Genomic DNA, 17,619 nt, shown 5'->3' on the forward strand with positions numbered 1-17,619 from the left:
ATAAATTCCGGTTATTTTTGGGTCCCCCCTTGTATGTGAATGTGATATCTCCATAATAAAGGTAAAGGTAAAAAAAACATGAAGCTATCCCTGTAACAGGCCATGGAGGCCCATAGGGATGTGAGATGTTGAGAGCCCCACATTATCTAGACTGTCGGCTGACAGATGGAAGTAAGGTTGCCAGCCTTACCTGCTGGCTGTCTTTTACCCCCCAGGAAGATTCTTGGTACTCATTTCTGTTAGAGACTGAGTCAGCCCCAGGGCCATAGTGTGGCTGGAAGGATTAGGTCAATTGGAAAGATCCACCTCATTGGGACTTGAATCTGCAACCTTCCTGCTCGTAGCATAGTGTCTCAACCAACTATGCCACTGCGTGCCCCCATCTCATAATTAAAATAAAGTGCATTATTGTTAATTATGAGATGTCACATTCACATGTGATACGAGAAGTTGGACATACCATACAGTGCAACAGTTTTAGCAAATTAGAGACATTTGATGATGGTCATGTATGTTCCACTCCAACTTAGCCTCCTACATCATTCGTTTCAAGAAATCAGAGTGGAATATTGTCTCCTATCTTTGTTCTGTTGGGCAAAGGCTATGAAGTGTCTGGTGACTGTAACAGGAATGGAGGAATTAGAAAGAAAATATTCATTATTCTTTTTTGTTACAGGTTGCCATGAGGAGGGTTCATCCTCCGGAACATACTGTACCTTCATCTGCACCTCCAGTTAAACAAGAACGAGGAAGCAATTTGCTCTGTTGGTTCCCACAGCTGTGGGGATGGAACTATGTGACATCGGCAACACCTGAACCTGCGCCAAGCAGAACAGAGATTGAGCTGGAAGATCAGATACTTGATGTCTTGGCAGACTCCATAGAAAACAACACAATTCTGAGGAGGGATGTAGTGTTTGGACAATTCAACTTCACGCTGAAGCAAGGCACATTTCATTTGTGTACCACAAAAGCAACTGACAGTGAGCATGAAGCAGAGAAGTACGTATTATGTTTGGAGCCTGTGTGTTAGCAGTAGCAGCTTGATCCTTTGGATTCTGCTACCACAGGGTTATGGACATCCAGACTGGCATGCAAGAGAAATATGTAGTGCAGTGTTAATAATATCCTTCATGATGCAGCATTTCTAAAGGGAGTACTGAATATTGAGTATTGACATTGATGTGGGCAGGGGAGAACTTCTGGTCTCCCCAAGCACTTAGACTACTTACTCCATCCATTGTGCGTCCCTGTGCTCAGTAGGCATCTTCAGAAGAGCCATGTCCTCATTGCTAGAGCCAGAATCTGTCTGATTGAGACCCCACTAATGTCTTCTAGTTACAGCCATGCAGAGCCAAAACGCTTGACATAGGGATTCCTCGACCTCTCCACACTTTTTGAATACAGTGTTGCCTGAGGATCCTTTACTGTGTAGGTACCTTCTCAATGTACAGTGGCCAGTAAACACTCCTGTTAGTAGTCATGTTCCTGGTTCCAGGCCAGTACGTCCGTAGATAGTTTTTCTGAAGGCACTTCAATAAAGAGCTTCAGCTGTCCCATACCTGGTATGCCAGCCCAGTATTCATAATGTTTCTTTGTCTTGACTTATCTGAGAAAATATACATTTTCTCTCATTTATAGTTCCTTTCTATACTGCCCTTTGCACAGGCTAACACTGTAAGTAGTCTTCCTGAAACTCTATTACATGTACACCAAGCAAGAAGGTCAGCCTTCTGTTCTGTTTCATCTTACAGACACCTGACTCCCTGGCAGAAGATCTTCCAGATCTCTTTCTTAGAGTGTCTAACAGTGCCTCCTGTGAACCTTCTTGAAGGATTCCCAGTCAAAGGCATTCAGTCCATGATATTGGCCGTCTTGTAGTGCATTCAATTTCACATGTCACTTCACTGCATGTTTCGGCATCACTATGCCATCTTCAGGTGTGTTATTTACGTCAAGCTATTGCATTGCTCGCTATCATGTGTTGTTTATAAAATTATCTAAAATGCACACTCTTCACTAACTATAATAAAATTTGTATATATCAACATTTATTATAGTTAGTGAACAGAGCGCATTTTAGATAATTTTATAAACGACACATGATGGCGAGCAATGCAATAGCTTGACGTAAATAACACACCTGAAGATGGCACAGTGATGCCGAAACATGTAGTGAAGTGACATGTGAAATTGAGTGCACTACAAGATGGCCAATATACATATCATGGACGAGAATCAGTGCAACAGGACGCTAAAATACAACATAAAGGCATTCAGGTTGTTCTGGCCTCATTCAGTAGTTTTCCAGTTTCCTAATTGAGGGCTCCAGCTAGGAACCTACTTCTTGATCCCACTTGTTCATAAGGGGCAATTTTTTTCATATGAATAGGAATGATCTGCTGCAGAAGTTCCACATCTATCTCACTCTCTTCCAGAGTGCCACTGTAAACCCGACATGCTGTAAGCTTGCCCCTCAAGTCCTTATAGAAGACCTAGTAGGTAAAAGGTAAAGCTATCCCTGTAACAGGCCGTGGAGGCCCATACTTTTGTGAGGTGTCAAGACTGCCACGTGTTCTAGACACTCCGCTCACAGATGGCGGTGAGGTTGTCAGCCTTACATGCCAGCTGCCCTATACCCCCAAGAAGATTCCTGGTACTTATTTCTATTAGAGGCTGAGTTCACCCTGAGTTGATTCAATAGTGACAGTTCTGGCAACACCCTCCATCCACAGATTTTTCTCACTAATCAACCAGGACATAGAGTAAGATTGATAATCTTTTGCTGTCCCTCAGTGAGGAAGGTAGGCTTGTCTCCTTGACTTGGTAACTTTAAATCTGTAGTACCCAGGTTCCCCAGCAAAACCGTACCCCAGGGGATTAATGTCTGATGTCTGAACTACTGCACATGACATGGGCGAGAGTTAGTATCACTTCCCAGAATCAGGTCCAGCTGCTTTTCCCTGCAGTAGTTTATGACTTCCACTGTCTCATTAGACAGCAGAGGATCCTCTGAGTCATACAGCAAGACACAACACCACCTTTATGCTGTCACCATGGACCTTTTACATCATGAGGATCAGCAGTGCCCACACTAGACATCCAGAATTGGTGTGGTGTTTGTACTTGATGTATGTACATATGGTGTGGGTCTTTCTAGGGGGGCACAGAGAAATAATATATGTACCTTGACAATCTGCTGGACCTTTTACCCCGCCTCTGAAAGTCTGTTATTGTTTCTGTGTTAGGGATGTATTTGTCTGTTGTACTGTTAGCCTTTCACTCAGTATGTGAGTGGCTGCTTGACTGCATTACAGATTGATCTGCAGGCAAGAGAGCCCTGTATTCATATATGAGGTGGGTAGGGATGGGAGGGGAAATTCTGAGCCTTGAGAATGTTGACTGAAGCAATATCCACTCCCAGGACAAGCCAGACTCCCTTAGGGGAGCCTGATTCACAGTTGCAGACTTGCTATGGGCCTGTCTTTGGGCTTGGATTGTGCTGTTGTAATCTTCAGAGGAAGGTGCCTGTTTCCCTTGGTACACCACCTCGCAGGGTCTAGCTTTGGCCTGGCCCTTAAGTGCCATGGGCCTGTCTTTAGGCTCAGATTTTGTGGTTTTAATCTTCTGAGGAAGGTAGCTGTTTCCCTTGGTACACCACCTCCCAGGGTCTAGCTTTGGTCTGGCCCTTAAGTGCCATGGGCCTGTCTTTAGGCTCAGATTTTGTGGTTTTAATCTTCTGAGGAAGGTGCCGTTTCCCTTGGTATACCACCTCCCAGGGTCTAGCTTTGGCTTGGCCCTTAAGAACCATTCCTTTGCTTGGTGATCAGTGAATACTATAACATATACTGCTTGTCATTATGGAAGTATGTCATGAAAATGAGGGACAGCTCCCCCTTCAGGAATTCTGTCAGTGTTCATCCTGTCACTGTCCATCAACTGTGACAGCATCTTTGAAGTGGTGCCCAGTGATGGGTGCAGCAGAATCCCAGCTGCACATGCAACTGGGCTTCCAGATGAGTCCTCATCAATCTTGAGAAGAGCCTTTTTATCTGGTCCTCTTTTTTTGTTGGCTATTTCAGTTAGGTTACCCACTGTCACAAAAAGATCTCATTCAGCCTCACTGTCAGAGGACCCCTTGTCTTAGCTCCCAAGGGATGTTGGCTACTTCTTCACCATGACAAAGACCCAGCAGCTGAGCACTCATGGGATATGCCTGATCACAGTGGAACCTTATGGTTGTCAAGAGTGTTCTGAGACTGCTGGAGTAGCCCTTTCTGACATTTTTGTGACAACATTTTTCGTTGATGTCAAATGAGAAGCTAGTGTGACTTTGGTCACCCAGCATAGACCCCTGCATGTGAGGAGGAGATGGCTAGATACAATGGGAGATTACCTTATATCTCAAGGGCAATGTTGTATAGGTCTTGTCACATTAGCTCACACCTTGCATTGGGGCATCACCAATCTTAGTCAACCAGGCCAACCCTCTGCTTCCAGGGACTGCCAAGAGGAGGGCCGGTGGAGTGACTTGGTGTACATTCTGAAAGGAGAGAAAACATTGCAAATCTTGCAGTTTTCATTAGTTTATTTGACGTCTCATGTACCTCTGCAAAGATAAACATCTGTAAAAGACTTGAATTATAACACATTGAGAATTGTTGTCACGTTTATTTTTTGCTTAAGTGTACAATGTTTTGGTGTCTTTGTTGCAGCTTCAGTTCATAGGCGCCATAATAACATCGCACGTGTGCGCACACGTACATGCCACAATGTGTATCTTTTCTTCTCCCTCCCGTCTTTCATTCCTGCTCCGTATTAGTAGTGGCATGGTAACAGCAGCAGATGGGATATGTGGCAGTATTGCCCAGTTTTATTGAGGGGACTTATATAAACAAGGCAGTAAACACAGTTAATTTTATTTGCAGTTTACCTTTAATGGAGCTTCAGTTTGAAAATGTGAACTTGGGCTTAGAATCTCGACCACGTTCAGGCTCGCACAAGTTTCACATTAGTCTGGGAGCCATGTATCTTCGTGATCATCTGACATGTGATACAGCATTCCCACAGTTGGTTGGACCCCATGATCATGACTGTGGGTTAGTTCTGGGGCGCGCATATACACCGGGCCTTGCCAAGCTGCTCAGTCACAATTCTGTCCCAAACAGACCACAAACAGAGGAACCCCTCTTCAGACTGGTTTATGAGTACCAGCCTTTCAGCTCCAACATGGATTACAAGTAAGTGAATCGAATAGCAAAGGTGTAACTGTTTTACATATAAATTTTTGTATTATTTCCTTTCAAACACAACAGTTCACCAAATAACTCACTCACACTTTATTGTGTACAGCTGAGTTTTATTGGTCTAGAATACGGTGTTGCTACATGTTTTGGCTTATAGAGCCATACTCAGCCGATACAAATAACAAGTCCTATTAACACTGAATTGTGACCTATATGGTTCCTTATCTCAGTATGTTACAAAATGAAAAAATGTGACACACTTCTGTCATTATTTTAATCACCTTTATACATACAGTGTGTTCCTACACTGAACCTAAAATTGTTTTAAAATCATGTATAAACCAAATGCTTAAGGAGTTTTAAAATATTATACTAATAAAACCTATTGAGATACCATTGTTCTTGATATTATGCTTAATGGTTGTTCTCACCATTAGTTAAAATAAATTAAAAATTAAAATTAAGCATGATGTTTCACTCTTTGTTGTGCTAGGCCTTCCATTGTCAGTGTGTCTGTTGTGCTTGACAGGAATTAATAAAAACTTATATAAACACACAACAGGATGCATTCCTTAAAAGATGTACCTGTTTTATTTGGTAGGTGCTTACTGGTCTTGCTTTGTATTCAGAGTTCAGTTGGTCCAGGAGCTGACTGTTCTGACTTAGAATCTTGCTAATTTTGTTTAGTCCTTCCAGGCAAATGTTCTGATAATGCCATAAATTTTATGGCATACAATAAGCCATGACTACTTCCTTCCAAATCCTCCTCAATTCATCCATTAGTTGTCCTTCTGAGTGTCAACCAAGAATGAGGCTGTAGTCTGAGGCATTGGATCTATTTGAGATTTTAAATATTTTACAGAACAAAATTGTAAGATTATATTATTATTTCCTGGTTATTAATTTCATTTATGCCCTGTCAGAGACTGTTCCTTCAGTATGTTCACTCTGATTTCTTTTGTAATATGATGTAAAATATAGTGATGGTTACATTTGTAATTGTCACTATTCCTTGATATATTTTATTGCCTGGAGCCGGGATGGCGGGATCATTGCACTGACTGAGCAGTGAGAAGGGTGACTTGAGAAGTGGGGTTTGATACCTTAGCAGAAATATTTCTACTAATTAATTACACATTTTAAGACACATTTTCCCTTGCCGAGTTTATCTTTTTCATATTATGATTCTGTATTTAAACTATCATAAATCTTTTTGAGATTTCAACAGGATATTTTCACGGTTATCAGTATCACACCTGGTCACGCTGTATTCTGCTTCACTGTGGTCCACACAACACATTCTCACTGAATTTGTGAACTGTGAATGTGAGAATTTCTGGAAGGACAGATGCAATATACCAAACTTAACAAAATAACAAAATGCACTAAGCAGTGCTGCAATCCAGAGGTAAACCATAATTTTTTTTAAGCAGAAGTGAATGTTGTGATACTGACTTGAGTGTACTGCTGTTCATTGCTCCTAACAATACAAAAACAAGTTTTAGCATTTTATAGGTAAAGATTTAAGTAGATGTGTGTTTATGAGACTATGAACTTTTGGGTGGTAATAAAGTTTGGTGTACTGATTCCCAGTATTGTTGAATTCTTTACTTTCTCCAATTTTATGTCATCACCCAAACATGCCAATGTATTGTAACGTGTTTCGTTACTGAATACGCCGTAGAGATGGTTAATTGGTTTATTTAACAATCTACAAATAACGGCTACAATTAATTATAACACAGTTGCGGGGTTTCACACTTTATAACCCTAATCACAATAATCTGTTACCACAGTTGCGGGGTTTCACACTTTATAACCCTATGCGCAAATCAGTTCACTCTGTCTTCAGTAGTCTACACGTTTACAGTAGGGGAGCTATGTATCACTGTATCACACACTCCCAATTACACAATTACACACACGTCCGGTTCTTCTTTCCGCGACGGCTGCTATATTCCAACTCGACTCGCAGGCTGCTGCCTTGAGAACTGTTGATAACACACTCGCTCGTAGGCTTGCTCGGAACTAACTCTGAACTGTCTTCGGCGATGGCCACGTTACAACTCTCGTAGCTGCTGTGCAATTCCCTTATATAGCCGCAGTGGTGCCTCTTGCGTGCCACGTCACAGTAGGAAGCGGTGCCGCGTCGCCATGTTTGCATATAGCCTAGCAACGCTGTTACCTCGCGCCGTCTTACGTCACCGTGCGTTGCGCGTTACATCACCGCGGAGGGGGGGAGGGAGCGCTGACTCATCCGCCACGTCACTGGCCTGAGTTGCCACGTTATTGCTGGGTAGGGAGGGGTTCTCCGTTGCGCAACATGTCACAGTATTTCCTAAGCTTCTGTGAAAACCTGTTTGTGTGGCAGATCTTTACAGTTTATCTGCACATTTATCTACACGTTAATATCTTTGTTTTCTTTTATGATATTTGCAATAGGTTGCATATTCAGTCACGCTCACTGGATGTAGTTTACAACCCTGCTGCAGTCAAATGGTTGGCAGATTTCTTTACACGACCTCATCAGGCACCAGATGCACAGCTGCGTAATGCTGCGCGACATCGCTACGAAGCTGTGAAACAGAAGACAAAGGAAGAATTCATGCGTAACTGGGAACAGATTCTGGAAGGAAAGCTGGCAAGTTCACTTGCAGTCTGACATTACCCAGGTGTTAGATGTAATGCATTCATAAATTGTATCTTTCTGTTCTTGACAGGAGACTTCAAGGCTTTTTTAGGCATTCTTTGTAAATTGTGGTGGGAATGCCTCTCATATATCCTGTCTGTGACCTAGTGTCGGTACCTAAACTGTTGAAAAGATTTTCTTGAAATTTAATGTGTGAGAGCTTCAGTAAGATTGTTTAAGGAATTACAGTTTTAAGCCATTTTGAATGGTCATGAAACCTGGTGTAAAAGATGCCATTAATTGAACTTTCCACAAGTTCTGTTGAAGTTTGAGTTGGGAGACTTCCATTGATTGAATTTCATTATTCCAGTTTTTAACTAAGTTTAATAACTGCAAAGAATGCCACACAGGTATTTTTTGTGTACTATATTATACAAGGTGTATCACAACTCAACAGCAAAACTTCAGGAACGGACTCATATAGAGAGAAGAAAAAAGTTTATGACAACATGGGCCCAGAAATGCATATAATTACAGAGTAGTAATTGTGTCTGCAGACCACTGAAAAGAATTGGCAGAAGAAAATTTATCACAAAGTAATCAGAGATGACGTCATGATAATCATAGAGCTGTCCTCCCAGTGAAAAGCTGACCCACCGATAGAAAGGCTGTCCTCCCAGTGAAAGGCTGACCCATCGATAAAAAGCACTCATGTCGCCAATTCTTTTGAGTGGCGTGCAGACACAATCACTACTCTGTAATTATATGCATTTCTGGACCCATGTTGTCATATACTTTTTCCCTTCTCTCTACATGAGGAGTCCGATCCTGAAGCTTTGCCGTTGAGTTGTGATACACTCTGTATAGACTCCCCTTACAAGTCTCTTGTGATGGGTAGAAAGGGAATTGAATGAAATAATGAAACTGTTATGATTTAGTAACTAGACACAAGGTTTGGATTGATATAGTGGATTTATTGAGCACTTATAACTACAAGTAATTATAATACTCTCACTAGTTTAAAATAACTTGACTTCTCATCATAGCACACACTAAGTTTTCTCAGTTTGTCATCTCTAGTTATTACCTGGTAACAGCTCCCAACGGTGTAGATTCCTCAGCTTCTATGTTCACGTCCTTATCAACTGGTGGTTGTTTCATTTCTGACCCATGGCAGTAACTGAGTTGCATGGATGGCTTTCGCTATATAGCCCTGGGATGGATCGTGTATAAAACACTGCATCATGGTTGTTGTTTACTGGCCATTGTGTAGCAGCAACTCATCCTTTACTGACATCATTTGTTTACTTTGTCAATGGCTAGCAATAGCTGTCTCTTCAGGCTTTCTTGTCACCATATTATACCCTGTCCTGGAATTGAAACAATTAGTGGGGCCCTTTTGCTGTCATTAGGAATCAGATTATTGTGAATTTAGTGGGAGATGTGATATACAAGGTGGTTCAAATATGACGGACTGATTTTTTTTTTTAAAAACATAATTGCCAAACACTTACTTGCATATGTCAGTCTTCAACGTACTCCCCTCTGGAGTCAACACATTTTTTCCAACATTCTGGAAGCATCCTGATGCCCTCTTCAAAAAAAGCTTGTGGTTGGAGGCATATCCACTCCTGAACAGTCTGGATGACAGCATCATTGTCCACAAACTGCATGCCTTGCAAGTCTGATTTGAGCCTTCCGAACAGGTAGAAATCATTTGGGGCCAAATCGGGACTGTACGGTGGATATAGAAGGTTCCATTTCAATTTCAATAGGGTTTCCGTTGTTGTTTTGGCTGTATGGGAGCGTGCATTGTCTTGAAGGAAGGCTACCCGCTTTCCACCTGTCTTCCGCTTGGATCGGAACTTTTCCTTCACGTCTGTTGCCAGGAGGTCTGAGCAATAAGCTGCATTGACTGTTCTGGCATCTGTCAGAAAGTCTACATGGATAACCCCCTGCCAGTCCCAGAAGAATGTTGCCATCACTTTTCCTGCTGAACGGCTCCTCCGCTCTCTCTTGGGTTTGGGAGAACTGGTATGCCGCCACTCGCGTGATGACTACTGGGACTCAGGAATGAAGTAGTGCACCCACATTTCATTGGTGGTCAATACAGACTTCAAAAATGCATCACCTTCATCTTCAAACTGCTGTAGGAGACGACTGTCAGCTTGCATACGCACCATTTTGTTCATGTCCGTCAAAGTGCATGGTACCCACCGTGCATTCACCTTGTGATAGTGCAGGTGGTATTTCACAATGTCTTCTACACTACCAACACTGATGGACAGCATTGCTCCAAGTTCCTTGATAGTGGTGCGCCCATTCTCACAAATAAGCACGTCTGCACGGTCAATGTTTTTCACGGTGATGGATGTTCATGGCCAATGATCATGTGGTTCATTCTCCAAGTGCTCTCTGCCCTCTCTGATGCACTTATGCCACTCAAACACACAGGTCCATGAGAGACACTCTTCCCCATACTGTTGTTGGAGTCTGGTGAATTTCAGCGGACGGGATGTTTTCTGCAACGAGGAATTTGATCACAATGCCTTGTTCCATGCTCTGTGGTACCTTCTGTTCGCTCATCACTCTAGCAACTCCCAGACAGGACTGAACAGGTTCTAACCCGAACAGGATGGAGGGTGGAGGTTGTGGCTTGACTCTCTCAAGGTCGCACAGCTGCTGTGCAGTGCCGCTTGTTTGCACACAAATCAGTCCCGGTCATATTTGAACCACCTTATATTTAATATCAGACGTAATGGTTCTCATTCAAAGGAACAGATTTAATAAACTATTTGTGTCTTTCTGTCTATATCATAACTGAGTGTTATGGCTGTTGATTGGCTGAATGTGACACTTTTTATGGAGTGGCCAGTTTTCAACTGCCTGTCATTAGTGCCACTGACAAGGCAGACACATGATCTTGGTAGGAGGGACTGGTGATGTGGAGTCATGAAGTTTTGCATGGTGATAAATCTTCGTAAAGTATGTAACATTATATAAGGTGGTTTTCTTTAGAAAGTGGAAATAATGTCATGGCCATGGGAAATAATTTAGTATGATGATATTTTCAATATATGAAGTCTTTGGGTAAATCATTTGTTGTGTGTTTTCAGAATGATCGAAAATCATGGGACATCATGTTGGATATTTGGGGTCCTCGGATTTTGTTTGTGGAACATTTCTGTGATAAGAATGCTGTTATGGTAGTGGTGGATTTTGGCAAGTTGCACTTCAGTAATCAGCTGGACACAGACCGTACTGCCCCAGCTGCCTCTCAGACTCGAGACAGTGATGACGAAGGTGAGACTTATACTGTGCATTCAGTCACTTCACTGCAATCTTTCTGGGGCTACTCAGCAGTTCCATTTGTTTTGTGGCAATTGTAATAGGTGATGAAATTGAAAGAATGCTCATGAACAATTTTCATTTACTCTCCCAGCATTTGACAGGAGGAGCTGAGGAAAACCACAGTAAATCTCAGTCAGAATGGTTTACTTCCAGGGTGAGATTTGAACTCAAGATATACTGAATGCAGAGTAGGATGGTGTGCTGTCAGCTTGACTGTGTGGTTCAGTGATATCAGCATAAGATAATGCTCTCAAAAGAAATAGCCTCAAATATCAATGTATCTCAGCATATGATCCTTGGTATAAGCATGCCTGTAAATATTATGCAAAAGTAGTTTGTATGTGTCAGAAATTATGTACATGGTGGGAGTATGAAACTTTGAGGTAACATCTGATCTGTATTAATGAAAATTGTACATATCACTAATTTATGTTGCAAAATGTCTCACTGTCTCTGTGAAATACTATTCAGATGATGGCATGTTTTTATACAGTGGATTCCAGTTAATTGGGACAGTCAGAACTAGAGTACATTGCTCCAATTAAACGTGTAAAAGTTTAAAGAGGTATACAAAAGATAAACTTTCCATTTATTGAGTAACAAGAATACTGATTTTGGATGAATTGGAACAATTGGTGCAAATCACAGAAAAATATTTACCCTAGAAACAAATTTGATTCATTTACATATTCAACACACAGTTGACAGTAAGTGACAATGGAGGAATTGATTGAGTATACCCTGCCATATTATCTTGATTGACTGCAATTGAACAAACTCAGCGTAGGTTTCTAGTGGACATATAGGACTCTCTTTATTGCATTTCTGCAGGAAATAAAGTTATGGTCCAGCAGTAAATTTCCTGGCATCCTGGTTGGTTACTCGCTCACGCTCAGTCATGTCATCCTCATCACTTTCCTTTATCTTCTGACGTCTTCTGTTGTTTTGTCGCAATTTGTTCGACAGTTGCTTCCTCAGAATCTTCATTTTCATTATTATGTTGAAGACTATTGTCGATACATGGAAACTCTTCATGATTTCCAACGTGATGCATTTCCAATATGACATCATTTTCACTTGACCTTATTTGGCACCTCCAGGTCTTAGTGTTTAAAACCATAATGAACAAATCAGTTCAGAATGGTCTTGGTGCTTACTCTTCATCAACTGTTGGCACTAAACTTAGCTGCTTGCACTGACCTCCTTAGCTGTTGAAGATATGTCAATAGTTTTTCGTGAATTGCTTTCAGGATATAGTTTGCCAATTTTGTGTGATATAAGGTCTTCAAAATTTTTATGATTCCCATGTCCATTAACTATACCAGGGATGTGGTGTTGGGAGACAGAAATTCCTGTTGGATATTTTTCAAGGAATCTAATTGAGGGTGTCCTGCATTTATAAAGAACCAGTAAAATTTTCCTCAATTTCTGTTGTCATTCAACTTTCCAACTCATTAGCCATTTCTTATAAATTTCAGCTGTCATCCACGCATGTTTCCTGGCATAGTACAGAACTGGTAAACTGTCCATACTAATCTCCTTAAAGCACTGAGGCTAAGCCCTTTTCCCAATAACAATGACTTTCATGTATCAGTTCCTGACGTGTTCGAACAGCACAACGCAGTTACATGATCCATTGAACTTTCTGAGCTATAGTGGTGTGTTTGCCATCTGCCGTGGCACAGTAAAATAAACCAGTTTTATCAGGACTGCAGATATCATCTGCACAGAATTTCTGAAGCAAGTTTGGCAGCTTTGTGGATTTCCATTGTTCAGCACCCACAGCATCAGCACTGCTTTTCTCACTATGTGCCTTCTTGAATTTTATCCCAAATCTACATTTCCATTGAGACAACCAGCCACCTGTTGCTTAAAATTGTTATGACCCAGCCTCTTAGCTAACTCCACAGATTTGCTATTTGACATTGGGACCACTGATGCACATCTCATCCAGTTACGGTAGAGATCCACTGATTTGAGGGCCTCATCAGCATCTGGATCCTTACCTCCATGCTTCAGGTTTTTGGATGTTGCCAGTTTTCTGTGGTATAATGTCTGTCCATCCATCTCGCAGTTTCCCTTGCTGCTGTAGAACGCATGCAATTGTGGATTTTGGTACTCCGATTATGTCTGCCAGTTGGTGATGACTGGTGTTAGGTGGTTCATTTTTTAATTTTTTTGAAGTAAAGCAATTTTGTCAGCTAGTGTTACACCTCTCCTATGCATTTCTATAGGGATTTAAAATCTTAAATGAAAAAATCACTGCACACACCACAGTAGACTCACAAACACAATCACAGCAAGACAGAGCAACTGTAGCTGGGTGACTCAGTTAAGCTGAGTCAGTGACTCATTGAAGATGTGGTAATCTCAAGTGTGCCATGTGGTATGGTGTCCCAATTATAAAGCAGATTCTGGTTACATTCTCGATTTGTTTTTGTTCTTCAGGAATCCACTGTATTTTACTGATGTTGCTGCAGGTACCATAAGTTTTTACTGGGTATCAGAAAGTTTATTACAATTACTGTGAACAAAACAAAAGAGTCTGTGTGTACACACTAATTTAAAGCCATTTGGCACACATATTTGAAATGTTTAGCCTTTTTTTAAATGATATGGGGGCTTCTCAAAGTTTTATCAAGATGTAGTTGACACCAGTGATGTACAGTGCAGAACTGAACTAAGCACTTTGCTTGAATAGCCAGTAAGATGAACTGCTGAGATGTATTGTGAGTCATGACACTGTTGCACATTGTAGGGAATGTTACACAACGCCACTCAGCTTGTATGTATCCCTATGAATAATTCTTGTTTAGTTAAAATTACACTTACTTACACTTAAAAAGTGTGAAGAATTAGAAGTTGTCCTTTGAAGGCTTAATGTATGATTTGAAGACTTTTTATGTGCTGTAGTGCAGTCGTGTCTGAGAGTGTGACAGTTATAGTTCTTGTGTTAAAATTCATTGCCAGGAAATGGATAAGGAAAACTTTGCAGGGTAATAGCCATTGTTTGTATCTGTTACCTAGCAACAACTAGTGTAAGCAGATAGAGGAGACTTTATTTATGTTATAATTAATTGTAGTTATGAGCTGTAAGTGATCAGTAGATCCAATTACCAATCTGAGCCCCATGTTTAGTCACTGATACATGTGACAGTATTAATTCAACCATGCAATGAACGATGTTTTGTAACACAGGAACACCTACAGTAGATCACGAAGACTAGTTCTTACTCTTCCCGAACACATAGTACTGTGCTGTTCCTGCTCATGTACCCAAGATGGCTGACAAAGGAAGACTTGTCTGTAGAACAAACCATAAAAACAGTGTTATTCTTTGTTGAAACAAGAAGTGCTGTGGTCACACAGAGGCGGTTTCATTCCAATTTTCATACACGATGGGTGCCTTCATTAAAAAAAAATGTTAAGAAACTTTGTAACGAGTTTAATAATGATGGTTCGGTGTTGGAGAGGAAACATCGTCAGCCTTCATCTGTGTGTTCTCCAGAGAACACTGACACTGTCAGAGTGGTATGGCAAAGAAGACCCACTAAATGAACAATTAGAAATATCCAGACAATCAGTACAACCAACCTTGAAAAATGATTTCAATTTTATCCATACAAATTGACAGAGTTGCCTAAACTTACAGTTCAGAACAGTCATCAAAAATGGAATTTGCTGAATGGGCTCAGAATAATGAGGTATCATTCAACAATGTTTGGTTTTCTGATGAGGCACACCTCCACTTGGATGGTGTTGTTAATAAACAAAGTGTGTGATTTTGAGCATCAGAGAATCCACATGTGATTCATGAGAAGGTACCTCATGCACCGAGAATTACGATGTGGGTTGCGATCTCAAGTCATGGACTGCTGGGGCCAATTTTCTTTCAAGAGACAGTGTACAGTGAGTGCTACTTTAGCATATTGTGCGATACTTTGTGCTGCCTCACCTTCTTGATACAGGTTTGTGGTTCATGCAGGATGGAGCCAGGCCGCACACAGCAAATGTTGTTTTGGACTTTCTGCCTGACACTTTCGACTAGCATGTCATCTCTAACTGATTTTTTGATCATTTCACATGTTGACAGAAATGGCTCCTGAATAGTCCTGATTTAATCCCATGTGACTACTTTCTTTGGGATTCCTTAAGGAAAAGATTTCTCAGAGAAAGCCTCAAACAGTGATGGAATTGAGAGCACTAATCAATCTCCATCTCCATGCACTGGTCTTTCTTTTTGTTTTTAGTTCCTGGTATTGTAACTGAAATAAGGATTTTATTCGTCGATCAAATACTGGGTCATTTCCTATGCCGCCCTGTAGATTTGTACAGACATTTGGAGGAACCTGCTGCCCTTGTTTTCAGGTTAGAAGATACAGGCAGCAGGTTGCTCTGAAATGTTGCTACCTGTCTGAAGCTACAAGCTTGTACATGCTGTCATATCCCAGAAGTCTATGGCCTTGAAGTTTATCATAGTTCATATGATGATACAGATGTGTTATTATTCTAGCGCTGTGATGATTCTGATCTTTACAGAAGATTTCCAGACACCCTGCTCAACTCCACATGGCAGTGAAGCAAGCCTTTCAGAGAGCCACACTGTAACAGCACCATCACGAGCAGATAACTTTCTGAACAGCAGTTTTACTGATCTCACATTGCATCAGAAGTTATATGACAGGTAAGTAGCCCCAGTGGGGTGAGCACTTGACAGTTTGTCCTGCTATAAAGTGATTCAGCAGGTCCAGCTCATGTAGCTGAAAGCTGAGATATTATGTGACATCTACAGTATGCACCAAAATATCAGTACTGAAACTCGTGCATCTCGAATGCGCATGTGTGTTTGTCGACGGGATATAGCTCCAGCCGCACGTGTTCCCAATTGTGAAAAGGAAGTTGTGTTGTGCAGTTGTTGTTGGAAATGGGTCTCTCTATGGAGGAAAAAGTATTCATAGTTGAGTATTATTTCCGCTCATACGGAAGTGATTGTGAAGGGGTACCGAGTTTGAAAAAGGTGACAGAACAATTCCAAGACAGCACCAAATAACACAGTTATGCTGTCTATTGTTACAAAATTTCGCAGTTCTGGTAGTGTACTGTGTCAATGGAAGGGGAAGTCTGGATGAGGATGAGGAAGGCAATGCTCTTACCATCACCCAAGAACACTACAGGTACATGGTGATCAGACCATTTCTTCAGGATTTGAGAAGGTTCTGTCATGCAAGGGGCCTTCACATGAATAGACAGTGGTATCAACAGGACGGGGCTACCAGCCGTACCGTTTGAGAATCTCTAGCCATGATGGAGGAAAACTTTCCAGGACGAATCATTTCATGTGGTCCTGACTTCCATACTTGTCCCATTCCCCAGATCTTACACCACCTGATGCCTACCTGTAGGGAATGTTAAAGGAGAGTGTGTTCACCTGTGAAGATCCACCAAGAACTGTGTCTGCATTACGCGAGCACATCGTCTCCTTTTGCAGGAGTCTGCAGCAACCTTTATTCTGGGGTATGATTGAGAATCTGCGTGAACGATATGAACACTGTCTACAATGAGGCGGTGCACACTTCGAAAACTTACATTACGCATACCGTTGTAAATCAACATGCTAATAGTGTGTATGTTAGTATTTTTCAGGAGAAATAAACTCACAGATGGCAACAAGGTAATATTGTTTGTCTTTTCATTTCAGTATTATATATTTTGGCACATTCTGTACTTAAGTGATATGTGCCTCTTTATAAAGTCATTATTTTCTGAGATTATATTGAACCTGCTTTGTGAGCCAGTTCTAAAGGTTTTTGACAGTGGTGTGTTACACTCTATGTTACTGGATGATCTTAGTATCTCAGAGACAACACAACACTCTCGAAACTGAATCTGTTTCCACACTCAGTTGCTAAGGTGAAGAATCTCAGAACAGAACAGAAAGCTACATGTCCTCATCTGAGGATAGAAACACTCAGTTTACAAAATGTTTTTTGGTCATAATGCTAAGACTGGACAGCAGAGAAAGAAAATGTGGTAAATCTGAGAGATTATGAAGTGGGCACCAACAGTGCCTGTATGTGATGCTGACTTGCATATTTTCACTCATTCTGATGATTGGAAGCAGAGAACTGCACCATTAATGGCAGCTCTACTTCTGTTCTTCACAAGACTTCACATAGTCACAGAAGTGAGAACTGATATCCCCTCTCTTGATATTTCCTTATAGATTCATTCTCAAGTAATACATTTACTGTAGAAGTCCTCCTAGTATGAATATAAGAAAGCAGTCAGTTCCATGGATCTGAGTCCTTGAGAAGCTTATAATCTGCAAGCTAGTCAAGAATTTTTTCACATTTTATAGAATGGGGTATCATTGCAGTGTTCACAAAGGCCCAC

The 17,619-nt window shown here is 41.2% G+C and overlaps 1 protein-coding gene across 5 annotated transcripts in view; it reads left to right on the forward strand.

Moving 5' to 3' along the window:
- Positions 1–17,619, forward strand: part of LOC111870922 (vacuolar protein sorting-associated protein 13D) — a 232,195-nt gene that overhangs the window by 33,134 nt on the left and 181,442 nt on the right. For all 5 annotated transcript variants that reach the window (XM_023863569.2, XM_023863598.2, XM_023863561.2 and 2 more), the window contains exons 8-12: positions 677–1,002; positions 4,929–5,240; positions 7,689–7,887; positions 10,992–11,178; positions 15,766–15,910. In XM_023863569.2, coding sequence (XP_023719337.1) covers positions 677–1,002; positions 4,929–5,240; positions 7,689–7,887; positions 10,992–11,178; positions 15,766–15,910 — 1,169 coding nt within the window. The remainder of the gene's footprint in view (positions 1–676; positions 1,003–4,928; positions 5,241–7,688; positions 7,888–10,991; positions 11,179–15,765; positions 15,911–17,619) is intronic.

The sequence above is a fragment of the Cryptotermes secundus genome, unplaced genomic scaffold (assembly GCF_002891405.2).
Source record: "Cryptotermes secundus unplaced genomic scaffold, Csec_1.0 scaffold101, whole genome shotgun sequence".
NCBI classification, from domain to species: Eukaryota; Metazoa; Arthropoda; class Insecta; order Blattodea; family Kalotermitidae; genus Cryptotermes; species Cryptotermes secundus.